The sequence below is a fragment of the Solanum lycopersicum genome, chromosome 6 (assembly GCF_036512215.1).
Source record: "Solanum lycopersicum chromosome 6, SLM_r2.1".
Lineage (NCBI taxonomy): Eukaryota > Viridiplantae > Streptophyta > Magnoliopsida > Solanales > Solanaceae > Solanum > Solanum lycopersicum.
The window spans coordinates 49,681,615-49,707,407 of record NC_090805.1 but is presented as its reverse complement, the minus strand read 5'-3'; the positions used below and the strand labels follow the sequence as shown (position 1 = coordinate 49,707,407).

Below are 25,793 nucleotides of genomic sequence, written 5' to 3'. Positions count from 1 at the left end.
TAGTAGCTATACATGGTGATATATATATTCTCTTTGGCAGGGTGCTACTTTTATATAGTATATGTTATTGGATTAAATTCTAAAACTTGTGCATGGTCAAGTTTTTCATTTGATTGATACAAATGATTATATACTTTTATATGATAAGAATAGGAAAATAGAGAGAAGTGAGATTCCTTGTCGGTTGTGAGTGGGATAAGTGGTGCTTGACAAGATTTAGCAACGAACAAAAGAAGGGGAAGAAAAAATTAAAAGAGAGAGAGAGATATGAAAAAAGGCATTAGTCAAAGAAAGAAAACGCCAAAGTTTCCACTAAAAACCATGCAAAATGTTTTACTACTACCACATGTTTGTACCCAAAACACAAGAAAAATCCAATCACAGATAACTCAAAAGAAGGAAAAGTGAGGATTCTCTCATAATAATCTAAGTGTCATCATCATTTTTCCGTTAAAAGAGAAAGAAGAAGAAGAAGCTAAGAGAATTAATACTACTCCATCATTGACATGATATCATCCCCACGTTCATTCATTCATTCACCTAAATTAACTCTACATATACCTAGCTAAGTCAAACCTCTTTATTCTTTCTCGTTAACTTCATCTTTTTAATTTTATGAAAGAAAAAAATAATCTTATTCATAATTACATGAACAGGAAAAAGATCATACTACTTCATTCATTTTTACTCGTTCAATATCAAATTGATACGATAATTTTTAAGAAAATAATAAATAAAATGACAACTTTACTGTAAAATCACACTTTGAATATAACTTAATTCTGTGTTTTATGAAAAACGAATTAATAATAACTTAAGAACCAAGTGATAAATAATGTCTTGATTTTCTAAAGTGTACGACTACGAATTAGCAGGATAAAGTTCCATAGCTAAAGAACCAAAAAATCCATACTAATCTCATTTAGTGATGGATTACTATAAATTTCACAGTTATTCTATATTTTTAGTAGTATTGAATAAAATTGAACAAGTATTTTTAACTTGATGAACAAATAAAAATAAACGGAGAAAATAGTAAAATATCAACTTGAGAGTGGGTAGTCTAAAAAGATAAAGGGAAGTCCAGAGGGAGGAATTTTTTAACTTTTGCAATGGCCAATGCTAGATCTCGAGCTACGAGGGTTTTGAATAAAGCAATATGGCCCCGGTGAGTCTGTTAATCCCTGAGGTAAAAAAAAATATAATATAAAGCTGATACTATATATATATCACAAAAAAGCAACGCTTTAGTTTACCCCATCTGCATTTTTCTTATTCCCACGTAGAATCTGATTGAAAAATTCAAATTTGATGAGACTTTATGTTTTTATTTTTGAATTCATTATAATTTTCGCAATATGAGTTCAAAATCTTTTATATATATATATATATATATATATATATATATATATATATATATATATTATGAAATTTATCTAAACAATGACAACTTATGTGTTAATTAGAAATAATTTAACCTTATGGTTTCATTTTATCGTTAATAAATAATCGTCATACGAATGAATGTAGTATAGATAACACGTTTCAATTTTTTTAAATTTATTTATTCCTTCTTAATTAAGATTTTGTGTATATACTCAAATATTGTGATATAAATTGGGATGAGGAAGTAATAAACTACGCTAGTTTTTCTTTTTTCTTTACTAAACTGAGCCAACTGCATGATGCCTCATGTTCCATTCAAAAGGAAACACCCCAACAAAGAAGAAAAACAACATTTTTCTTCTCTAGGTATTATTATCAAGTTAGCAGTAGGAAACGACAAATTGAATACTAGATTCGGTCAAATTCAATAACTTTGATTCAAATTTTATATTTTTAAAAATTTTCTTAAACATATATAATTAAATTATTAATTTAAAATTCAATAACTTGAAAAAATATAAAATTTTAAATTCATAAACTTTAAATCTTAACTCGTTTCTTTAATAGTTTGGGTGAAACGATTTAGTAGTACACAGGAGTGGTGGCAACAAAAGTAAAGGGTAATATGTGTAATACATAGGCATGAAATTGTGCTTTTCATGCGGCCCACCCCGGGGCATGGATAAGCGTGATATGTTTTATCTTTTTGCTATTCTGTTTCCCCTCATCCACCTTTCACTTTTTCTACACTACATTATCTTTTCTCTTCTTTTTTTTCCCATAAATATAAAGGCTCAACAGCTAACGTTTTTTGTAATTAATGGCAGGTTTTTAAATCCTAAAAATATTCCCTCATAGATACTACTTAGCAATTTTGTGTCCCTGAAAAATGAGGAGCTCGTTCTAACGGTATCATATGGGAGAAAAATAGATTAATATAATCGTCATAAGGTTAATTGAAAAAAAAACATTTAAATCATGTACTACTACGCTAACCAATGCACAGTCATAAAAAAGAAGAGTAATATGAACCTTTATCAAGTCAAATACCGTTAAGAACTCATGAAAATAGAGGAGCTTTTGGATTGAATTTGGGCTGTAAGAGTCCAAAGTGATAAGTATGGGCCGAATGGCAAACAAATAGTTCTTGCGAAGGAGGGTGTGAGGGTTATGAATTTAGCTGGACTTCTGTTACAGTGATGATTCTCTCTTTAAGGCCCAGCCTAATGGTTTGAATTGCTAAAGAAAGTTTTAAGTTGTGTAATCAACCAAAAACTGTGATAGGGACAAGTATTCTTTCAATCATTTTTATTTGAGCTCGGTGGGGCTGTACTATTGTTATGGAATCTTTTTTTCTCGAAAAATTATATCGTATATACGAGTAAAATGATAAATAAAGTATTTAAATAACAATATTATGGACTCAAAAATGTGCTGTAGTCAAGTGATTTTAAGCTCCTAAAAAAATCAAGGCACACAAATTTAAAGTGTTTGCGTGTTCAAATCTCATAGCTGACTCACCTTAGCAATGTAGTTTAATTTATTTTTCACTTTTAAAATAAAAATAAGGTCAATTTTTTAAAATTCTAACTCTGTCACTATTTTTAATAGGGAGTGTTACTGTTGCTTTAGAAATATAATCTCACAACCTCAGCTCTCATGTTTTTCTGAAAATAAGTGTTACCTTAAAAGTTCAAGACAAAAAATTTTCTGCTTTTTTCATCTATAATCTTATACTCCATTTTTTAATAGTGTTTAAAAATCCCTATTAAATGTGGATTGCTTAATAAACTATATGTTATATTTATTAATTTCTGAATCGACGTAATTTTTTTAAAGTAACACTTAACAAAAAGAAATATTTTACTATAATATCCATATTTATTGACATTTAGTATTAAATTTTTGAAAAAAATTGTAATTAACAAAATATAACTTTGTTTAAATCATTTATTCCTTCAATAAATTATGATTTGCTACCATTTGCAACAAGGTCCACAAAAATATTGTGTGGATAGGTCAAACACGGCTACGTAATAGCACGTCTCCAGAACATTCCAATACGGCAATACCCATTAAACACGTTCAAATATTTCCCCTGATCGGTCAGATTAGAAAAAAGAACATTCTAGAGACGTAACACGCACACAAAATGCCTAACCCGAAGCCATTATATACTCCTCCTCTTCCTTCTTCTCTTCACATCTCATTCAGTATTTTCTTCTTTCTTTCAAAACCTCATTTTCTCTTGTAGCTCTCTATTTTTTCTTCTCTGATAACCGTCGCAGTGTAAAGCAATGGCCGGAAAAGGTGAAGGACCGGCGATCGGAATTGATTTGGGGACTACGTATTCTTGTGTCGGCGTTTGGCAACATGATCGTGTGGAGATCATCGCTAATGATCAAGGAAACAGAACTACACCGTCTTATGTCGGATTCACTGACACTGAACGTCTCATTGGTGATGCTGCTAAGAATCAGGTCGCCATGAATCCAATTAACACCGTTTTCGGTAAGCTTTTGATTTTCCGATCTCATCATTTCTTATACATTTGTTGCTGTTTTGAGTAATTTGCTTCTTCATGAGTTGTATATCTAGTACGTTTTGTGATTTGTTGCGAGATCGAGTCTGATGATCAATGACGTGATGTGATTCGTTTGGCTTGGTTTATATAAGTCTGTATTATTTTTGCGAGTACCTTAACAGTCCAAAATCACGTACAAAAATCTAATATATGTGGCTATGTCCAGTAAACAGATTTGCATTGTCCTGATCTGGATTCTGAATTATACTATATAATTTGTCTGGTGAATTAGATGAGGTATAAGCAAGCTGATATGATATTAGTACTATTGAATAAGCAACCTGGTAATATGAATAGTGGAATAAAAACGTGTGCTGAGCCTATAAGCTCAGCACCGGTGCTATGTTGAGTGGATTAATCAGGTAATCTGACATGAGATGATAACATCTTTGTTATTAGAAACAAAAAGGCTACGACCGATCTGCCTTATACATCATAAGAACTTGACTGAATGGAGTACATCAGTGTATATTGGTGTGGTGAATTCAATTGGATTTGTAATGTAGGTCTGGTCATTGGTGTGACAATTGTTGATTCTTATTGGTGATGTTGAATTTGATATTGTGGCACTCTTTTGTTTCCTTAGTCGCTTAGTACTGGGGATCGTGGGATTTTTGGCATTATTTTTATCTGGATGTATTATCATTGCTAGACGTGCAGTGTTTATATGATTTCAGTTTTGGTATACATCTAGTGCTCACTGTGCTTTCAATTGGCAGATGCAAAGCGGCTTATTGGTAGGAGGTTCAGTGATGCGTCTGTACAAGAGGACATGAAATTGTGGCCTTTCAAGGTTATTCCTGGCCCTGGTGATAAGCCAATGATTGTTGTTACCTATAAGGGTGAAGAAAAGGAATTTGCTGCTGAAGAAATCTCTTCTATGGTCCTGACAAAGATGAAGGAAATCGCAGAGGCCTTCCTTGGATCTACTGTGAAAAATGCTGTGGTGACTGTGCCAGCCTACTTCAATGACTCACAACGCCAGGCTACAAAGGATGCAGGAGTTATTTCTGGACTAAATGTCATGCGTATTATTAATGAACCTACAGCTGCTGCCATTGCCTATGGATTGGACAAAAAGGCTACTAGTGCAGGGGAGAAGAACGTGCTTATATTCGATCTTGGTGGTGGTACTTTTGATGTATCCCTCCTCACTATTGAAGAGGGTATCTTTGAGGTGAAGGCAACAGCAGGAGACACTCACCTTGGAGGTGAGGATTTTGATAACAGAATGGTGAACCATTTTGTCCAGGAATTCAAGAGAAAGCACAAGAAGGATATCACTGGTAACCCAAGAGCTCTAAGAAGATTAAGGACAGCTTGTGAGAGGGCTAAGAGAACTCTCTCTTCCACTGCTCAAACAACAATTGAAATTGATTCCCTGTATGAGGGAGTTGATTTCTATTCTACCATTACCCGTGCCAGATTCGAGGAGTTGAACATGGATCTCTTCAGGAAGTGTATGGAACCAGTTGAGAAATGTTTAAGGGATGCCAAGATGGACAAGAGCACCGTTCATGATGTTGTTCTTGTCGGTGGATCCACTAGAATTCCCAAGGTGCAGCAGTTGCTGCAAGACTTCTTCAACGGCAAGGAACTCTGCAAGAGCATCAACCCAGATGAGGCTGTTGCCTATGGTGCTGCTGTGCAAGCTGCCATTCTCAGTGGAGAAGGTAATGAGAAGGTCCAAGACTTGCTGCTTTTGGACGTGACACCACTTTCTCTTGGGTTAGAAACTGCAGGTGGTGTGATGACTGTCTTGATTCCAAGGAACACCACAATTCCTACCAAGAAAGAGCAGGTATTTTCCACTTACTCTGATAACCAACCCGGAGTATTGATTCAGGTGTTTGAAGGTGAGAGAGCAAGAACCAGAGACAACAATCTGTTGGGTAAATTTGAGCTCTCTGGTATTCCCCCTGCTCCTAGGGGTGTGCCTCAGATCACGGTCTGTTTCGACATTGATGCAAATGGTATCTTGAATGTCTCTGCTGAGGACAAGACTACTGGACAGAAGAACAAGATCACAATTACCAATGACAAGGGTAGGTTGTCAAAGGAAGAAATTGAGAAGATGGTCCAGGAAGCTGAAAAGTACAAGGCAGAAGATGAAGAACTCAAGAAGAAGGTGGAGGCTAAAAATTCATTGGAGAACTACGCTTATAACATGAGAAACACAGTGAAGGATGAGAAAATTGGTTCTAAGCTTAGCTCGGACGACAAGAAAAAGATTGAGGATGCCGTCGATCAGGCAATTTCATGGCTTGAGAGCAACCAGCTTGCAGAAGTTGATGAGTTTGAGGACAAGATGAAGGAGCTCGAGGGCATCTGTAATCCCATCATTGCAAAGATGTACCAGGGTGCTGGTGGTGACGCAGGTGTTCCTATGGATGATGATGCTCCACCATCTGGTGGTAGCAGTGCAGGACCTAAGATTGAGGAGGTTGATTAAGCGGTTGATAAAGATACTAGTTGGTTTCATTTTCATTAGTATAGTTTAGTAGATTACTTTGAATTGGCTCTTGTTTCAAGTTTTGTGTTGTAATTTCTTACTGATGTTTTTAAATAGCGATACTGAGTTGGCAATGTCTTGCTGTTTACTACGAACTCTTTTTGGACTTCTGTTCGATGTTAAAACTTTTTGCCTACTAACCAGGAACCAGGAACAAACTAACAACTGGCCGAAAAGACAATTTGATTAGCAATTATTCTGCCAAAACTATCAAACAAAAGCATTACCTGGAAAAAATAGTTACAAAGTTTATCATCTTATTTTAAAGCAGATATTTGTTGGAAATCTTGCTGCTGCAACTTAATAAGTTAAGCATACCTAATCATAAGTTTGATTCAAAACCATGAGTTCTCTCGTTAGCATATCTTATTTTCCAGCAACTGCATAATATGCTATTGCTGTTGTTTTTTCTTTGGCCATTATTGCTTTTGAATAAGCAATTCAAGTGCAAATCAAAAGCCATTGATCCGTAATTTCAGGTACAAATCATGCCTTAGCCCTTCACCCCACAACTTGGTGGTGGCTTTTGATCTTAAATAAATTAGTTGAAATTTTCAGATGTACATACTAAGTTAGAGCTCACGTTCCCAGAATCCTCCATTTTGCAACATAGTTTATAGCTGACTGATGACAATGAACATGTTAACTGTTCGTAATACAGCAAAACCAAATGAGTGAATATTTATTCATAGTAAAAACGAAAAAGTCATCCTGCAAACACTATTTGATGGTTCATCAGAAGCAACTCACTGAAACTTCCCCAGAAAGAAGGAGAAGTTTTGGAACATAGTCATAGCCAGCTCTTTAAAGCTATGACATGGTAAGGCTTTTTATTAAGTTCAAATGCCTGCTAAATGACACACCAATGCACAACACTGTTAGCTTATGCACAAGCAATTTGATACATACTACCTTCTTCCCCTGTTAAGCCTCTGGAGGTGATAATTAATGCTACCCCAAGGTTTTCTGTTTTTGCCCTGTAAAAAAGGTGCACCGCAGGGCAATGTTAATGGGGAGCATATTAAACCATATGGAGTACTATTTGTGGCAAGCAAATGAATAAAACCAAATATTTTTTTCTAACTAACAATAAAGAATAGAAAACAAACAGGGTTTGAGAACATATACATACCTGAGCCTCCATGCATGCACTTAAAAGTGATTTTTGCCTGCTGCATTTATCGTCCTTGTTATGATTTAGAGTCAAACAATTAAGAAATGTGACCATATCCTTCACGCAAGGTTTTTGGAGACTTCCGAAGTTCTTTGGGTTTATGAATAAGGTACCGGCTTTGCGGCCCATCCTTCAGCAGTTCAAACTATAAAGTATAAAAGACAGATCATGCTTGGTATAGCTGGAAATAAGATCTGCAGGGGGGCTAATAGGAGAAAATCACAGGTAAATGCAAGCATCTAGAGAGCATCAATCATATAAGATTACAATCTTTCTGGGAGAAAGACAAGCACAATGAACTATATTTTCAGAGAACAGAGAACACTAGTTTCACTTAGGTTTGCCAAACAAGAAACTCTCAACAAATAAAAGCAACCAAGAAACATATGCACATAGAACAAAATGAGATTTGGTGATAGTATTTTTACCAAATATATAGTATGCCCACATATCCAGAAACAAATCCATTAATTTCATAACCAAAGTCTAGTGTTGGATGCCATATTTAACTTGTGTGAGATGGCAAGCCCTATTAGGCATTAGCTACTAGCTAACCTTGTCAACACAATAACCGCAATCCAGATCTGCTCTGTCCTTAAGCCACTAAATGTATCTTTTCTTAAACCATATAGTCCCATACTTGTCCTCCCTCACTGAAATGACAACAACACTTGATTCCTATTTTACTTTTTGAATTGGCTTGAGGTATTAGAAGAACCATAGCTTTTTTTTTTCCAAAACATTACTTGTTATTTGACATAGTCACATATAGTGGCAAAGCCAGGGTTTTCACTAAGAGGTGTCAAAATATGAAAGATTAAACCCACAAAAAAGACGAGAGGAATCAATATATAGTAAAAGAAAAAACTCTTTTACCTAGTAACACGTTGTAATTGTCCGACTAAGGGGTGTCAACCATTGAATACATATGGCTCCGCCACTGATCACATAGAAACTTCAGCACAATTGATGCTTACAATCAGGCATGTCTGATTTAGAAACACACTGAAGTACTTATTATGCTATGCGTGGAGCAGGCATATATATTGATCAAACAGCTGAATTCACCCTACTCCCCTTCTTCCAAATTAGTGACTAAAGAGTGGTCACTTTTTCTTATTTTCAGAAATAAATAAATGAGGTGATCATTTTTCAAGTCAGAAACAAGTAGTATCATACAAAAAGTTTTGGTAGACTCTGGCATCTAACTATAATATCACTTTTGATAGGTAACTAAAATCTTGACGGGGAAAAACTTATCAATCTATATCGATAATCAAGTTTGTTTTGATTACCTAGACTCACTGGCACATATATGGGTCTGCCCCTCTACCCTTCTTCACTTATATACTAGCCTATTGCCTATGTCAGGATTCAAACTCATGACGAGCATCTAAACCCACACCATCACTCTCTTACCACTAGACCAAAGCCCTAATGTCCTATCTTCAACTCAATATCCTACATGAATTGATTTTTTTGTTTCAAGATGTAACTTAATTCAATGCTGTATAATTAATTCTTAAATTTGAAAAGAGCAATTAGTCTTTTGGAGTATCATGACAACAAATTTTATAATTTCCATTTCAGTGCTGAATTCTAACAAGGATTATTACCAGAACACTATAAAAATACGATTTATGGTTCTCTTTTCCCCTAATTAAAATCTGTTTGGGTTAGAGAAATACTTTTTATGGCATTGAAGCAAATACAAAATACAAATGCAGATTAAGTAATAAAAATTAAGGAAACTTACAACTTCAAATCGATCGCCGGAGAAAAAGATATTCGCCACAGAGAAGATGGAGAAGTTCGCGACCGAGAAGAAAGTAGAAACTCAAGTGGGTAAATTTCTAAATGGGCCTTAAAACGGGCTAAATTGAAGTTTAAATTTCTAATCAACTTTATGGATCATTTTCACAAATATCAACAGTTTAGTTTTTTTTTAAAAAATTGACTAGTGATCACTATATTTAATCCTCGTGTATTTTAGAAAGAAATTTGTGGTTGATATAGAAATTTGTGTTATCAATATTTCATGGTAACATTCTCTAAGTAAAAATTCACGGCGGTGGGTATATATATTAATAAATCAGAGTATTTTTTTATTATAGAGAATAAATGGAGAATAAATAGTATAGTACATCAAATATTAATCAGGCTTCACAACCTAACAAAAGCCCCACCAATAATTATGACCCATAAATTCCAAAAGAAAATAACTTTTTTTCCAGAAAACAACGAAAAATAATTTATAAGATTGTCACTGATGAGCTCACAAAATTAAGATCAAATAGACTCAATTAGATATATTCCTGAAAATTTATGTACACACAAATATTTGAGAAAATCTTGATTTTTTGTTTTCTTTTTTGTCCAATCCTTACATCCAAACTAAAATAGGCGCAAATATTTTCCGATCTATAAAATATTTATCAACAAATAATTGGATTGAATTTTATATAATGTACACCTTATATTGAAAATAAGAACAATTGTGTCAAAAACATCTAGACTTGACTACCAGATGTATATATTTTATCAAAATGTCCTAAAAGAGAGGATTAACAACCATATGATAAAAAAGATATGATTTCATTCTTAATAACAAGATAAAAATTTACATTGTTTATTACAATGTTCACTTATTTAGGAATTTTATGACCTTTTGGCTTTTGCTTTTATGGATCAAATATATGGAGTCTGTAGCCTAAAGAGTATAAATTATTAATAAAAATTTTAAAACGGTATATGAATTTTTATTTTAACCAAAAGGGCAAAATCGCTAGAAGAACAGCGATGTTACTCACCAAAAAAACAAAATCGCTGCAATAACAGCGTTTCCAAAATAATTTTTTTAAATAATTTTTTAATAAATCGCTGCCTAAGCAGCGATTTCTTTAACTTTTTTTTTTCAATTTATTATTTGAAATTAAAAAAAAATGAAGAGCAAATCGCTGCAAGTGCAACGATTTGTCTCCATTTTTTCTTTTACATTTTTTTTAAAAATTTTGATCACTACTTATTTTTAAAAATCAATAAAAAAATTATTTTGGAATAAGTAGTCAATTTTTTAAAAAAAAAATATTTTAAAACTTTTAAAATAAATTTTTAAACTTTTTTTAGAAATTTTAATTTTAAATTCTTTACTACTTATTCCAAAATATTTTTTTTTAATAAGTAATTAAAAAAATTGATTTAAAAAAACATATAAAAGAATTGGAGACAAATCGCTACACTTGCAGCGATTTGCTCTTCATTTTTTTTTTAATTTCAAATAAAAAATTTTAAAAAAAAAGTTAAAAAGATCACTGAGCAGCGATTTATTAAAAAATTATGTTAAAAAAATATTCTTAAAATCGCTGCTATTGCAGCGATTTTGCTTTTTTCGGCGAGCAACATCGCTGCTCTTCTAGCGATTTAGCCCTTTTGGTTAAAATAAAAATTCATATATCGTTTTGAAATTTTTGTTAATATTTTAACCTTTTAGGCTCCGAACTCCAAATATATGCATTTCGGTTCTAGCTCCTTGCTATTACGCTTCCCTACTTTTTTTTTCCAACTTCACATTTAGATGAATTGCATGCTTCATATTTAACTTGGTTTAAATTATTAATATAAGCAAAAATCATAACTATAATTAAGTGAATAAGTTATAAACTAATACTCGATATACACTCTCCCAATTTTTATAAGAAAAAACTATTCCTCGCGTGCTCAATAATATCATTAGTTTCAAATCATATCTTAGCGTCATAATTTAACCTATATCTGCTTCTTCCTTCATAACTCATCAATCCAACTAGTGAACTCACACTAGACCTATTATCCATGCCATCGAGACATTGAATTGACGTAAAATAACACTTGTTAACCCTTTCATAATGTTTACACGAGCCCAAACTTTTAAAGTTCTAGATGATAAATAAAACTAATTTAGGATTGGCAATTTGTTTTTCTAAACCCTAAAAAGGAAAAAACCCAAATCATATACACTAACATTGTGAATTACACTGTACATATAAAAGTATGTACACCACAAATTATGAAATCAATTTGAGATAAAACATAGGTAAGATAGATAGTGAGATTTTACCAACAATAGTTAGAGAAGAAGGGTGATAAATCTTCTTTAATTCACAAAATGAAACCACAATTACATTCACAACATATTGCACTACATATTACTAGATCAAAAAGGATAATATGATCACATGTACTACTATTTGAGATCAAAACTCAACCACTAACAAAAACAAGAAGCCAACTAGATGAAACACACTGTTACTACCAAAACATCACAAATCTCAATACTAACCAACTCTCACAAGGACCCTTTTAATTTCCACATAGAAAGTTAAAGACTGGCTGAGGTCTATCAGAAGCACCAATTCCAAGATCAGTAAAACAGTTCACTTCCACTGAATTTGAAGTAGTATTACTGGATAGATGATCACGAGGAACACAAGTAGACGACGACGAAGAAGAGTCAGCTATTGTAGTCTTTTCTTGTAAAACCCCAGTTGGGTGCAGTGGAAAAAGATTCAATGTTTCTTGAGTTATAAACTCCTTATTTGCATTTGGGCTGTTGTTTTGTTCACAAAGATTCAGAGTTTCTTGATTACATGTTGCCCTTCTTTTGAAACCACCTGGTCCAGGGATGATCATACTAGGAACTGCTGGATACTGCTGATAAAACCCTAGATTGTTTTGTGCTGTGTAATAAGGGCTGCAAACAACTACAAAACCTAATTCCAATAAGTATTAATAGTATTATAATATACATAGATCTAACTTATAGGGAGTAATACTATAAAAAAAATACTTTACAAAAAGTGTATGTCATAATATCTAGTCGTTGAAGACATAGTTAAGTAAATAAATGTATCTTTCTACTAAAAAATTGATATAAATTTTTAGATAAGATAGTCACAATTTATACTCAATATTTTTTATTTTACTAATTTCATTTTGCGATGGTTATTAATTACAGTAACTTTTTAGATGACATAATTTGCGTAAATAAATAAAAACTTCTTAAACGTCATAAAAAAGGGTATGATAGAGAAAAACAAGTTTCCAGGTGGGGACTACTCCTAATAGCTAGTGTGAACACAGAAGTGAAGGCAGCAAAATGAAAAGAGACAATAAATGTCATCAGAAACTGAAAACATACTAAAAAAGGAAATAAAATCTGAAAAATAATAATAACTAAAACTGTACATCAAAAAGTTTTATAATCTCACAGAGATATCATATAATACGACAACTTCATTTTCCAAGCAAAAAATACTATTCGAGTCGAAAGATTTGATACGACTTTCTCTGTCTCAATTTATGTGTAGAGTTCAAACTACAAAGATCAAAACACTTTGGTTTCGATTATAAATATTTATGTAAAATGAAATGAATACGGAGAAAGTAAAAAATTAAATTACCGTTTGGGCAATTAGGTGGAGGAAAAACAGAAGTCCGATGAAGAAATCGATTGTAGTAAGCAAATTTATCTTGCTTCTGTTTCTGTCGTTGCCTTGCCTTATGATTTTGAAACCAATAAAATACATTTTTACCCTCAATGTGACCAAAAGCCCTTAACCTCCCAGTAATTTGTTGTATTTGGTCAGCACTTGGTGTCCTTATCCCTTGCTTATATAAACTTTCAAGCAAATCAATTTGTTCCTTTGTTGGATTCCATCTACATCCAACTGGACTTCCACCAGATGTTATCATATCAACACTACTATCACTCATTTCAATATATTTTCTATAAGAAAGAAAAATAAAACAGAGAAAAATTAAATAATATTCTTAATAATATTTCTTGCATGGCTTTTAGACTTATATATAAAAATAAGAAAAGGGGGATTGACATGCGTATTGTTTTTGGTGCTGAAAACATGGCGGTTAGCGGCCGATAGGAGGGATTTTTCGTCTTGGTATGAATGTATGCATGCATGAAAAGACCTAAATGCCCCTATATTGGACTTGTCTCGGGAAGGAAAAGAAATGACTAAATGTTGGGAAAATGATAGGAAGATAGGTAGGGGTAATTGAGGTAATTAGAGAAAAAGACAGCCGGTTGGGTTGTAAGGTGTAGGGGCTATGCTTTGGGAATTGTAGTTAGTTAGAGAGAGAGAAAGACTCTGCAGGCTCTTTCTTTAGTTTACATACAGTGAAACTGCCACAATAACAAAACATTATAACCACACGTTATTTTTAATTAGAGATTTTAAATATAATACAATTTTAATTAATAATATTTAATTTTTTTAAAATTTAATTGAGATCTAATATAAATATCGAATAAAAAATTAAAAAATAAATAAAAATTAAAGAGCAAAAGAGATTATTCATTATCCCCGTAATCAGTCATTATTACTTCAAAGGAAGGAATAAATAAATGAACCAATAATATAGACGTAACAAAATATTTTCAGTTTTCACAATTAAATTACTTCTAAATTTTATGTGCTGCCTTCGGTCGTCCCATACTATGTAAGATTATTGACACGTAATAAAATATTTTCACAATTAAAATACTTATAAATTTCATGTGCTTCGTCCCATTTTACGAAAGATTATTAGGAATACAACCATCAAACTATTTTATCTCTTCCTATGCGTTTTTTTTTTTACTTTTTGATAACTTAAATCCACAACCTTAAAATGAGCCTAACATCACAAAAATTAACTTATCACTCATCAGTCTATCACTATTGCAACAAGAAGAGAAGTCTAATACAACTCATGTAACAGTAAAAAATTATTCTATCAAATAAAAATAAGAGAAATAGTTTTTACAAGTAGCATTTCCATAATTATGATTTATGACCTCCTCCTCACACCCTCCAACACATGACCCATGGTATCAACAAAAGAAAAAGAAATGTGTAGGTAGATATATAATTTGAATTATGTGTGAAATCCAATAAAGGAGGCTCTTTGAATTATGTTGAGTGGCGTATTGAGGAATGAGGCAATCACGGTTTGTGAATGTATATATAAATGAGGATTCTTGGTAATCTAACAAATAATCCTGGGATTGCATCTCTTTATATGATCTCGTGTCCAACTTAATGATCACTTCCTCTTTTGTCTTCTAATTAATGTTTTTATTCCTAATACATTTACCCCTATTAATACGATCAACAACAATTTTAACGAGTTCACAAATTAAGTAGGTGCAAGAGGTTTATTCAAATCAAAAAATTTTACTTAGGCTGGAGTCAAAATATTGAGTATGTTTATTTTTATATTAAGTTGTTCATAAAAATTCAGACTCATTGTATCAGACTTGAAAAAATAAGGAATTGTTTTTGTATCTTTAATAATGTAGGTTGAACGATTGTATTATTATTAAAATGTTTGAAGATATGCTTGGCCGATACTAAACTTATTTTTATTTATATCTACCTGATTTAAAACTTAAGAGGATCTACTTCATTCGTTTTCTTATTTTATATTGAAAATATTTATCTGTATTTTTTTTTTTGATAAATTAAGAAAATTTATGTCACTGGTGAATCTGTTGGGATTAATAGGTGTAAATCCCTATATATTCGACGTTTGTGACTTCACTAAAATGTAATTATCACCGCCACCCTATATAATTAATCCTCATATTTACTCACGCTGATCAACTTCCCTGCTTCCATAATAATTTGCTAAAACAATTGGTTTTCCCAGATTTGAGCGTATTTTCAAGACAAGTAAATTAGAATCATTTAATATTATGTTTTCTCTCCGTTATTTATTCCTCAATGTACAAAAGAAATCCTTAGGCAACTAAAATTTTAAATTTTTTATTATTATTTCAAAAAATGGCTTATAACATAAGCTATTTTTCAGAAATTAAAAATATAATAATTATTCAAAAAAAGAACTTTTGAGAAGCACAAATTGCTTGTGTACTGCTCTAATACGGTGATCAACCACTATCTTATATTTTGGAAAAAAGTACTTTCTGAATAAATAGATATTGAAATTTAGCCAATAAGCTAGTTATAATGATACATTGGATAAGGACAGTATATCACAGCCGTAAAGGGAGGTGGAACATGCATGATTCAAAGACTACTTTTCATAATTATGAGATAGTTCTGTTGACAGATTTTATTTATAGTTATATAATATATATATATATTCAATTAAAAATAGGACAAAATAAACAATTTTATTTTATCCAAAAAAAAGAAAGAAAAGAAATGTATGATGCATAAAAAAACAAAGTAGTTGATGTAAAAGAGAGAACTGAAAGGGAATGCATTTAAGGCAAACCAAATGGAGTAAGTACAAGAGAGTAACGTCGACCGACTAGAGCCTATCAGGCGCCGTATCGTGAAGACCAAATTCAACTCTTAACTCTACCTCAGGTTTCTCTTCTTTTTTTTTTAATAATATATTAGAGAAGTTTTCGTGCACATCGATTAATTTTGTAAATAATTAATATTTTTTATTAGTATTAGGTAAAAATGTTTATCCAAGCAAGAACATATCAAAAGAATCATATAATATTTTTTTTAATCTTAATTGATAATTGAACGTGAAACGTCATAATTTTTAATTACTTTATTGACCAATAGATTACACCGTTGAGTGGGTTTTTTGGGCACCAAATTCGACGCCGATAATCTCTCTCTTCACATTCTGAGTTTGAGAGATTCACCTGATCTACAGACTAGCGACAAAGTCCCTGCTGCCTTTTTTGGACTTGTATTGGGAATTTTGACTACCTAAGCAAGCTACCTTCTCCTCGACTCTATTGGAAATTTCATTCAACTAACCAATCAACTCTTCTTCTCATTCTAGTAGTCTAAAAAAGTGTTTACATTTTTACATTATCTTTATCACATCATATATATAATTATAGGTAATTAAAATGTAAAATTTGAAATCTCAAAAATAAAATTTGTAATCACAAACATAACAAAAATTACATTTTAATATTAACATGCACATAACTTCAATATTGTTTAGCCTATTTTGTCATACCATTTGAATGAGGCCAAACTTTACATAATTGTGCTCCATAGCAAACATAAAAACTATATAATTCGCTATACATATACAAGTGTATAATTCGCTGGCCTAAATTGTATAATTCGCTGGCCTATTTCGCTGCAATTGTATAATTTGTTTTGCATATAGTTGAATCGAATTAAAATGTATGTATATTGCATAATTATAAGTTTATAGCAAAAAAATATATGTTTTTCTCGCTTTATACAAAAACAGAAACACAATATATACACTTCTGTTATATAAAGCTAGAGAAAATTGTATTTCACTGCAATTGTATAATTCGCAATTGTATAATTCGTTGGCCTTTTTCTCTGCAATTTTTGAAGTAAAATGTTTGTAAATTGTATAATTAAGTGTATAACACGAAGATATACATTTTTGCATGTGTATATACAATTTTCTCTCGCTTTATACAAAACAGAAACAGAATTATACACTTCTGTGTATAAAGCGAGAGAGGCGAGCGAGAATGGAGAGTGGCGAGCGAGATTCCTGGGAGAGAGATGCTGGCAAATTTTAGATAATGTTTGCTATGGAACACAATTAAATCAAACCCTAACTATTCTATTTAATTTAGATTATTAGTTTGCTATTTTATATAATTTTTCCTTTAAAATATTAGTTAAATCAATCATATTTAACTTATTTTTATTTAACTCATATAGTTCGTTTGTCGAGCAAAGCAACTCGCTGGCTATATGGCCAAAACTGTCCGTCAATGATCAGGCGACCTATATTCGTACATTCCAGTATTTTTCCCGTATGGCCAAGACTGTTCTGTTGCTAGGCATTGACAACTTCCTATAATAAGCCAAAACTTATTTGATTTGGTCTTATAACTTTTTTTATTTTTAAAACCTTTAAAAAAATTATTTCTTCAATGTATTTGAGCTACTTTTATATAATATATCTGAGATACAACTACATAATAATATATTCAATTTGTATCACTTTTTAAGAGATTAATATAATTACAAAATAAAAAATGAGATTATAATTTAATACTAAAATATGTTGTTTCTACAAAATTTACGACTTTTTTATGGGTTAAATTTGTATAGTCCAACTAGCTAGAACGAGTTTGATTACCTATTTTAGCGTAGAACTATTTTTTTTTAGAGACTAACCTACAATTAATCTCCAACGTATTTTGAACGTAAGGTTCAATCCACCTCATGTTCCACCAGCTAATGAAAAACAACACATCTAGCCGATCGTTTATTAATTAAGCAGAAAGACTTAAGAAAGCTTATTAATAAAACAAAAAGACTGGAGCATCTATTTACTCAATTCTCTTAATTCATTCAAATGTAATTCAATTTTAAAAAGATTGCGTGCTTTAATTAATTAACATAGTTATAATATAAATTAAATTTCCTCTCTTCCTCACTCACACGCCTCTCTCAATCTCGCTCGCTAATTTCCTCTCTTCCTCACTCACACGCCTCTCTCAATCTCGCTCGCTAAATATGCTATATGTAGACACATATATACAATTTGACCCCGCCTCTCTCAATCTCGCTCGCTAAATACGCTATGTAGACACATTTTTGACCCAGCCTCTCTCAATCTCGCTCGCTAAATACGCTATGTAGACACATATATACAATTTGACCCAGGGTAGCGATCCAAATGCGACCCTGGCAGCCAGAGGCCCGCGATAACTCACCTTAAAACCTGGGCCCAAAGCCTCATCAGGTACCCAACCTTCCATCTCGACGCTCTCTTCACTCACTCAGGAAGAATCTAATCTACCAATCTCAATATTTTCTGAGCTTTTTTATTTAATTGAATAATTGTTTGATAAAGTTAAATTCAAGTTCAGTTTCTCGATTATCCATATATTAATATAGATAATATATCAATAAAAAAACTTACAAGTCCCAACTTTTATTAAGGAATTACCGCACCACAAGGAGTACACGATTATTTTTAGTACACAGAACTAAATTAGCAAACGAGGAGCTTTGATGTTTTACGATTTGACATGGCTTCCCAATCTGACTATATTACCATCTGGGTCTCTCACATATCCAACTTTCTGTCCCCATTTCTTCTCCTCCGGTTCGCTCACAGCCATTGCCCCATTTTCAATTGCCCTCTAAATCATATTCACAAAAAAATAAAAACACGTCACATTAAAGTCTCCATTTACAAATCAAAGTAACCTATTCAAATAATAATTAATCAATACCTTGTAGGCAGCATCAATGTCCACATAATCGAAACAAAGTTCAATAGGTTGTCTATCGCCCCGGGACTGAGGGGTCTGGACGTGACCCGTTATGTCATCCGTCTCGTGCTGGTGCACAGGTGTGAATGCTATTGTCGTGGCGCCGCTCTCTAATTCTCCCCATCTACAACCATCCATAACCGAATAAGTTCATTCTTCTGTCTCAATTTATGTGGTATCATTCAAATTTCAAAAGCTTTAACAAGTTTTTTCTTTTGATCTCATAGTTAATTACCTTGATTCAAATAATACTCCGATCACATACTAAGATTTGATCATTTTATTTTATTTTTACCTATTTAAACTAAAACAACTAGTACTATGTTGTGCGTATTGAGAATTAAAGCAAAGGCTCAAAATACAAAAATGAATTTCCATAAAAACATCTTAAAAGCAATTCTTGTAAAATCAAATCTAAACTAATTAGATATATATTTCTTACTTGCGATTTTCGTCTAAGCGACGAACGTTGTAGCCGAAAGCTTTAGCATAAAAAGCAACAGATTTAGCAACATCTTTACAATACACCACTGTATAAGCAAATGCTGGACCCAAATTAGATGCCATTTTTTCTTTCTTTTGGGCTTTTTTTTTTCTGTTTGTTTTCAAGTAGATCCACAGTACTCGTTATTGATTGCCTTCAATTATATGTTTGCCAAAACAAAATATGATACGAAAACACGTGGCAAATGGAGGTGAAAGATTTGGAACACGTGTGCATTGTGCATCACTTGAACAGGTTTTGAGCTTACCACGTTTTTCGTCTATGATCTCATCACGAAGATGACTCTTTTTTAGAGTCTAAAAATTAAATAGACATTGATGAGATGAAAATTATTTTGACGTGACTTAAAAGATAAATTCTTATGATAATAAATAATTTGATAAAGTAAACATATACATTCAGTAATTCTTTTTAAAAAAATGTAATTCTTTTTATAGTCCCATTTAATTTAATTTAAGTAGCACTAAGAAAACCGTAAAGGCGAATCGGGTATATCGAAAGAACATCAAAATAGTCAAAACACAATAAAAGTAGCTCCTTTTCAGTCTCTCTCTCCCTATTTTTATGAAGTGAGGGCTAACTGAAAAAAATCCAAAATCTTCTAAAATCTGAGATCCAGAAATCAGAATACTCTGCTCCAATATTTCTCTAGGTAATATTTTTTAAAGTACAATTGAAATAATTAGTGTGTTCTGCTTTTGATCCTATGATATGATTTTGATTTCTCATTTCTCGAATTTGTCTGGGATGTGAATTTGATGTTTGTACATTTTCTCCTTTCATATTTCTCCACGTGATTAGTGTTGTGAAAAGATCCATGTTATGGATATTTGAAGTGCGTTCAGCAGTATAGATCATAATCTTCGCATTTGAATTTGATTTCACTTGATTTTGGTATAATTAGGTTGCTTTTTTCAAGGCTTTCTAACTGTGATTTTTAGCAAAGTGGATTGCTTTTGTTGTTGTGAATTTGTGATCATAACAGCTAAGAATTAGTGTGAAATTAGCTCGAATAAAGCGGAATATAGAGAGGATTCATCTCACTAATGTCAATTAGTGTGGGTTGAGGCTTAGTTGGTTGATTGTTTAACATGCATCACTAGCATGATTTTTTCCTTTATATCAACAGGGTGGTCTATTTCCAAAAAGTTGTATGAACTGAAAACTGGAGTGGTCTTGCTATTTTTATGTATTTTTATGGTTAGCAAAAGGGGATTTATCATTGTAGTACTTTAGCTGTTGTATTGTGGTCTTGGTATGGATTTAGGGTTCTCGTCAATTTGATATATTCCCGATTAAAATTGTGATCTATTTCATGTTTTATTTCAGGGGTATGCTGGATAGATAGACTCTATTTCAAAAGATTAGGTAATCTTATCTCCCAAGATTTGTCCGCGGCATTGTCTTCACCATTTCCTTAAACGTCCACGAGATGTGGTTTTACCATTACACATGTTTGGGTGACTGATATCCAGTATTTATTCCTCCACCTATTGTGCCAATCTCTCATCAAGTTCTTATGGGAGACTCCTTTAATCCCACCCCTCGGACAAAGTCTATGGTCACAACTGCTATAACTACCAAAAATGAATCCAAACAACACATCGTCTCTTCTGGATCGAACTCTTTTGCAAATGTAAGACTGTTTGATCTGATAAAATATGGGAAGCAGAGAAGGGGAAGTGGTAATCAGTTAGTTTTCTTTCTAGTTAAAGTTGCTGCCTTGGAGGCTGTACGGAGGATCTCACGGTCCAAATGTCCATTTGTATGGTCTGGCTTGCAAGCTCTGCAAGTTGTGTGCTATCCGCCACTTAAGTGGATGCAAAAGTGGAATCCTTTTAGGGTTCTGGTTGAATGCATGCAGGTTTGTATGCACGCATTAAATTCAGAAGAACTAGTGTTGAGTCTCATGAACTCATCTATGTGCATACAGTCATTCTGGAAAATGTTGTCTTGCCTGTGTCAATGGGTGCATCAATTTTGCATGATTATGAAAGAAATGTATATGATCCTATATCATCTGATACATGGGAATATCTACTGCTGCTTTTCATTTGTAGGTTCATACACCAAGTCGAGAGAAACAACACAAGATAGAATAGAGTTATACGTGTATAAATATTTATGCTAGTAAAACAAATTAAATCCTTTTGTTTATAATTGAGATCATAGACTATTGCTCTTTTGAACAGGGTTATTTTATAGATATATATTGGTCTATTGCATAGCTATCTACATTGGGTGTTGTACAGTTACAAACTTACAGCATGTCTTTATGGTTAGACGTTATCGCGGCCACTGCTAGTGCTATCTATCGCTACAGCATTTTCTGATCATTCAGAATTCGGTAATGATACCTCAGATAGCACTCAAGGTTCCCCGGTATCCAGTGATTCACGTGCTGATTCAGACTCTCAGCTAGTAGTCTCGTCTGAGCAGTCTATCCCAACAGAAAGGTACAAACTTGTTATGTTGCTCTATATGTAGAACAATTACCAGTTCTATCTGAATTTATATGTGTAGAAGTTATAATTCAACCTGAAGTAGGACCCAACGAGTCCAATAAACAAACGTCTGAACTGTACTTGTAATGCCATAGAAATTATGAAGGGGATAACTTATATATGTAGATAGACCATTTTTTTTCTTGCTTCCATGTGTTGGAAATAGAAGATAGCTCTCATATGTTTCTGATATACTCAGGACTCAGGTTTATTCATATAATATGCTAGAACTTCTTTCCAATTTTTAGGCCAATATTGGGGATTTAGCATGTGATGTCTCAAATTACATGCTTCCTCTTCAATTGGTATTGGATTTACTTCTATAAATCCTTGTTGGATTAATCCCTAGACATATAAGCAACTAACCCAACTCAGAGCAAGGTTTTGAGACTGATTTGGTGGTTGATGAGTTGTACGACTTTCATACCTTTACAGGGTTGGCAATGAAGTGTATCAAAGTCTGTCTTCGACTAGTACCGCAAGTTGGTTGCATCTTCTTTACAGAGATCTGGAAAAGCAAGGAATTATCTTGCCAGAGAGGTATATTTTTTATGAAAACATACTATAACAGAACATTACTTTTTTTAATATTATGAGTTGTATGTTCATATAGAACTGTGCCACTCCATAACTAGTTTTAAACTAATGTCAAGGTTATCAGTTCCTAGGTTGCTTGGACTCTCCAAAAATATTACCGCACCCGTGTCGGATCCTCCGAAAATGCACTACTTTTGGAGGATCCGACAAGCTCTTTGTGGCATTTTTGAAGAGTCCAAGCAACATAGATCAGTTCAACGGTAAGGATGTCTGAAACAGAAAATGGAGAGAGTTTGTGCTCAAGCTTCTTTAGATATCCATTGAGCATGATTCTGTAAACCAATAATAAACCATCAATACCCTAGAGTGGCAACATGGTCTATCTTGATGTCCAACCTATACCTATACCTATAACCTACTTAGTAATACTAGAGTCCGCTTTCTAACAATACTCCACTTTCCTCTTCATTTAGCTAATTATCTCTAATTCTTACCTGGTTTTATTTATTATGAAAATTCTTTAAAGTTCAAGCTTTTACGGCATCTAGTAAGTCCAAGAAAAATCTACTTGGGTCTGTACAGGACGTAACTGCACTGCTTTGGAATGTTAGTGTCAGCCTATTTCACCCTAAGATATTTTTTCTCCTTCAGCTGAAGTGTACATTTCTTTTTGTAAGTACGGATCTTGGGCCTAACTCAAGCCCAAAAGCTAGCTTATGGGGGGAGGATTGTCCAACTCCATATAAGGAGTCCAAATTCTCATTCCTTTTCCGATGTGGGAATTCTCAACACTTTTGACAGTTCATAATGCAATGAATGTTTTGGGATGATTGCTTTGTTCCATTCAGCTTGACTATAGGGCTTCGATCTTCCTCTGGTTAAAAAACAAATAAATGTAGAAATTTTATGTAGTTGAGTAGATAATGCATCCGATGGCATTTAACTTCTTTTTAGTCTTACTAGGAGCTTGAGCTGTTGTCGAGAATAGTTATTGACTGGTGTTCTGTCATTTTGTTTCATTCTGCAGTTTTACCTGTCTTCTTCTTTGTCCTCATATCATATGAGCTTCCATTTCTCAAACCCTTCAATCATCAGGTTGATCTAAAATCTCTTGAATGTTTCGCTCTATTCAAAAACTTCTCAAGTGGTGCATATATATGGCACTAGAAATTTGTTGCACAAAGATATATGTAAAATTTATTGGTTTTTCTTCTTGCAGTGAACATGACACAATAGTATTTATGCAGAATTGATGAAGAGGAGATCCATCAATTTTTCAGAGCTGCAGATGGTGATTTTACTCGCTTACTTTCTTCACTGAAGAAAACAATTCGCTGGAGGGAGACATACAGAATTCTTTCCAGACAAGAACTTGAAGTGTGGTCAAATATGGTCTTTTGGCATGGATATGATGTGCAGAATCGACCCTGCCTCATTGTCCGTCTTGGCTTAGCGTGCATCAGCTTGCCATCTTGTGATAGACCTAGCTTTGCTCAAGCAGTTGGTATGCTTTTCCACTTGTGCATTTAGTGTCTGGCTAACTATTGTTTTTATATGATTCCCGTTTTTACTGCAGTATTAGTTGTATAACTTTCCTGAAGTTTCTATCTGATTTTCGTGTGTTGACCCAAAGAATAAGATAAAATCACTTCGTTTTCAGCAGCTGAATAATTTTAAGCTCTTCTGTGAGCTGTTTATGTTGAATATATGCATTTGCATACTTTCTTCTGTTGGGAACACAACAATGCCGGAGGTACTGTTTATCTTTACTGCTCAATATTGGAGGCAGCAATACTTGACTTTATCAAAGTAATAACTCCGTTGTAAGAACTCAAGCCAAGAAGAGATGACGACAAACTTCTCCTGTAAATAAAACTATGAGAGAAAATAATGAGGAGAAGTGGAAAAGAGGAAGTAACACCTATGAAGTTGGATAATAGTTTAGACATTTAATTAATCAGCTTCTCTGTGCTGCTAGTTCATAGTTAGACAAATTATTAAATAATGTATGTTTTCTTTATGAAGTATCTCAGGTGGAGCATGGGGTTCTTCATCTGGTGGACCCACAAAATTCTCAAATTACTGTTTTGGTAGACTGTGAAGGACTATCTCCACTGAGACTTCCCATGCAAATGCTGAGATCCTGTTCCACTCTTTTGCAAGATCACTTCCCCAACCGTCTGGGCTGTTTATTCATTATACGCCTTCCACCTATTGTTCGAGTTGTCGCACAAACCTTTGTGCAAGTAAGCTTTGTGCTCTAATTATTATTTTGTTCATTTTCCTGCTTCATTCTTATGATTGGAAGTCAGGCCAACTTGATCTGCATAGAACTCCTCCTCTGGAAACTCAAATGTAACTACTCTTGCACAAACATACAGGTTTTCAAACCGGTCACTCGGCAAAAATTGAGATTTGAAGGGGAAATGTACCAAAAGGTTCTTTCTGAGTGTTTGCAAACACTCCCGTCTTATCTTGGTGGGCAGTGCACATGCTCAAAATGTGCAAGCTTTGGCATGAGCAAGACGCATAACACTCTCATGAATGACGACCATCAAGAGACAGCGGTAAGTGAAATTATTAACAATCCACTAGACCTAGCACCTCTTCATTCAGGTGAACATATTGAAATTCCAACGAATTATAACTGTGACCGGGTCTTAAGAAAGGCTGTGGTGGGTATCCTTTTGTTCTGGATTATTATTGTTTTAGTTGCTGGAATATTCGATCCAGAAAATCGCCCCATTTTACCTCCTTGAGCTCATCATATTACATTCAAGAGCTTTTCTTTGTAAGTTTACTCTTATAAAAAATAGCATGTGGCAGCTAGTATTGGCCACAATGTAATGGCAATTATCTATCCACATCAAATACTTGCTTACTAGAATGGGATGTTTTGGTGCTTGTTCCGTGAAATTTTCTTACGCGCCTAATTCTTCTCATTTGATTTGAAACTGAAATTTAGACGTCTTCAGTGTAAATTATGCGCTTATATAGTAGTGAAATACCATCTTCAGCATGGTTTAAGCATTGTCAAGAGCTCTGAATAATGATCCATTCAACTGGTTTTCAGTTCGGGTTCCATCATTTCTTTGTATTTAGTCGAGCATGGAGGAAGATGTTGGAAGTTGATGCTGAGTCTCTTATATGTGTGAAATTTGAATGAAGGGCATAACATTTTTGTGTGCCCTTCATGTTAGTTCACACAATTTATGGTGTCTGTATTTCATATAATTTACAAGTAATTAACCTTAAAGAAAAAGAACGGAATTAAATGAGTTATCAACATATATCATTCGTGATTCAAATATTTAGTTTATCAAAAACAACCGAAGAG

The 25,793-nt window shown here is 33.2% G+C and overlaps 5 protein-coding genes across 7 annotated transcripts; 2 read left to right on the top strand and 3 right to left on the bottom strand.

Moving 5' to 3' along the window:
* Window positions 1–3,589: 3,589 nt before the first annotated feature.
* Hsc70.1 (heat shock protein cognate 70) lies at window positions 3,590–6,554 on the top strand. Its single transcript, NM_001247562.2, has 2 exons — window positions 3,590–3,897; window positions 4,690–6,554. Exons 1-2 carry the CDS (start codon window positions 3,684–3,686, stop codon window positions 6,420–6,422), a joined length of 1,947 nt encoding a protein of 648 aa, NP_001234491.2. The 5' UTR covers window positions 3,590–3,683; the 3' UTR covers window positions 6,423–6,554.
* A 528-nt stretch (window positions 6,555–7,082) lies between these two features.
* LOC101250896 (uncharacterized) lies at window positions 7,083–9,571 on the bottom strand. 2 transcript variants are annotated; one of them, XM_004241187.5, is made up of 3 exons: window positions 9,413–9,571; window positions 7,615–7,801; window positions 7,083–7,459 (listed from the first exon to the last, which is right to left on the bottom strand). In XM_004241187.5, the coding sequence occupies exons 2-3, from the start codon at window positions 7,783–7,785 to the stop codon at window positions 7,391–7,393; spliced, it is 240 nt and encodes a 79-aa protein (XP_004241235.1). In that variant the 5' UTR covers window positions 7,786–7,801; window positions 9,413–9,571; the 3' UTR covers window positions 7,083–7,390. The 2 variants fall into 2 exon arrangements, with proteins under 2 accessions (XP_004241235.1, XP_025887513.1); XM_026031728.2 differs by having other exon boundaries at window positions 7,615–7,861; window positions 9,413–9,517.
* A 2,199-nt stretch (window positions 9,572–11,770) lies between these two features.
* Window positions 11,771–13,449, bottom strand: LOC101251193 (WUSCHEL-related homeobox 2). Of its 2 annotated transcripts, none has more exons than XM_069298899.1 (2): window positions 13,095–13,449; window positions 11,771–12,404 (listed from the first exon to the last, which is right to left on the bottom strand). In XM_069298899.1, the coding sequence occupies exons 1-2, from the start codon at window positions 13,405–13,407 to the stop codon at window positions 11,995–11,997; spliced, it is 723 nt and encodes a 240-aa protein (XP_069155000.1). In that variant the 5' UTR covers window positions 13,408–13,449; the 3' UTR covers window positions 11,771–11,994. The 2 variants fall into 2 exon arrangements, with proteins under 2 accessions (XP_069155000.1, XP_004242075.3); XM_004242027.5 differs by having other exon boundaries at window positions 11,771–12,395.
* Window positions 13,450–18,538: 5,089 nt separating this feature from the next.
* On the bottom strand, window positions 18,539–19,542 carry LOC101251387 (uncharacterized). The gene is made up of 3 exons (XM_004241189.5): window positions 19,353–19,542; window positions 18,872–19,034; window positions 18,539–18,778 (listed from the first exon to the last, which is right to left on the bottom strand). The coding sequence occupies exons 1-3, from the start codon at window positions 19,475–19,477 to the stop codon at window positions 18,653–18,655; spliced, it is 414 nt and encodes a 137-aa protein (XP_004241237.1). The 5' UTR covers window positions 19,478–19,542; the 3' UTR covers window positions 18,539–18,652.
* A 355-nt stretch (window positions 19,543–19,897) lies between these two features.
* LOC101251687 (uncharacterized) lies at window positions 19,898–25,372 on the top strand. The gene is made up of 7 exons (XM_010324059.4): window positions 19,898–20,067; window positions 20,745–21,279; window positions 21,699–21,871; window positions 22,355–22,459; window positions 23,704–23,960; window positions 24,482–24,702; window positions 24,838–25,372. Exons 2-7 carry the CDS (start codon window positions 20,935–20,937, stop codon window positions 25,213–25,215), a joined length of 1,479 nt encoding a protein of 492 aa, XP_010322361.1. The 5' UTR covers window positions 19,898–20,067; window positions 20,745–20,934; the 3' UTR covers window positions 25,216–25,372.
* Window positions 25,373–25,793: the final 421 nt, after the last annotated feature.

Bases quoted from the DNA above. Each gene is read 5' to 3' on its own strand.
- Hsc70.1 (NM_001247562.2), top strand. From the start codon at position 3,684: ATGGCCGGAAAAGGTGAAGGACCGGCGATCGGAATTGATTTGGGGACT. The intron at 3,898-4,689 runs GTAAGCTTTTGA...TTCAATTGGCAG, and splicing joins TCCAATTAACACCGTTTTCG to ATGCAAAGCGGCTTATTGGT.
- LOC101250896 (XM_004241187.5), bottom strand. From the start codon at position 7,785: ATGGGCCGCAAAGCCGGTACCTTATTCATAAACCCAAAGAACTTCGGA. The intron at 7,460-7,614 runs GTATGTATATGT...CCTTTTTTACAG, and splicing joins GTGCATGCATGGAGGCTCAG to GGCAAAAACAGAAAACCTTG.
- LOC101251193 (XM_069298899.1), bottom strand. From the start codon at position 13,407: ATGAGTGATAGTAGTGTTGATATGATAACATCTGGTGGAAGTCCAGTT. The intron at 12,405-13,094 runs GTAATTTAATTT...TATTGGAATTAG, and splicing joins TCCACCTAATTGCCCAAACG to GTTTTGTAGTTGTTTGCAGC.
- LOC101251387 (XM_004241189.5), bottom strand. From the start codon at position 19,477: ATGGCATCTAATTTGGGTCCAGCATTTGCTTATACAGTGGTGTATTGT. The intron at 19,035-19,352 runs GTAAGAAATATA...GGATGGTTGTAG, and splicing joins CGCTTAGACGAAAATCGCAA to ATGGGGAGAATTAGAGAGCG. The intron at 18,779-18,871 runs GTATTGATTAAT...AATATGATTTAG, and splicing joins ACATTGATGCTGCCTACAAG to AGGGCAATTGAAAATGGGGC.
- LOC101251687 (XM_010324059.4), top strand. From the start codon at position 20,935: ATGGGAGACTCCTTTAATCCCACCCCTCGGACAAAGTCTATGGTCACA. The intron at 22,460-23,703 runs GTATATTTTTTA...GTATTTATGCAG, and splicing joins GGAATTATCTTGCCAGAGAG to AATTGATGAAGAGGAGATCC. The intron at 24,703-24,837 runs GTAAGCTTTGTG...ACAAACATACAG, and splicing joins TCGCACAAACCTTTGTGCAA to GTTTTCAAACCGGTCACTCG.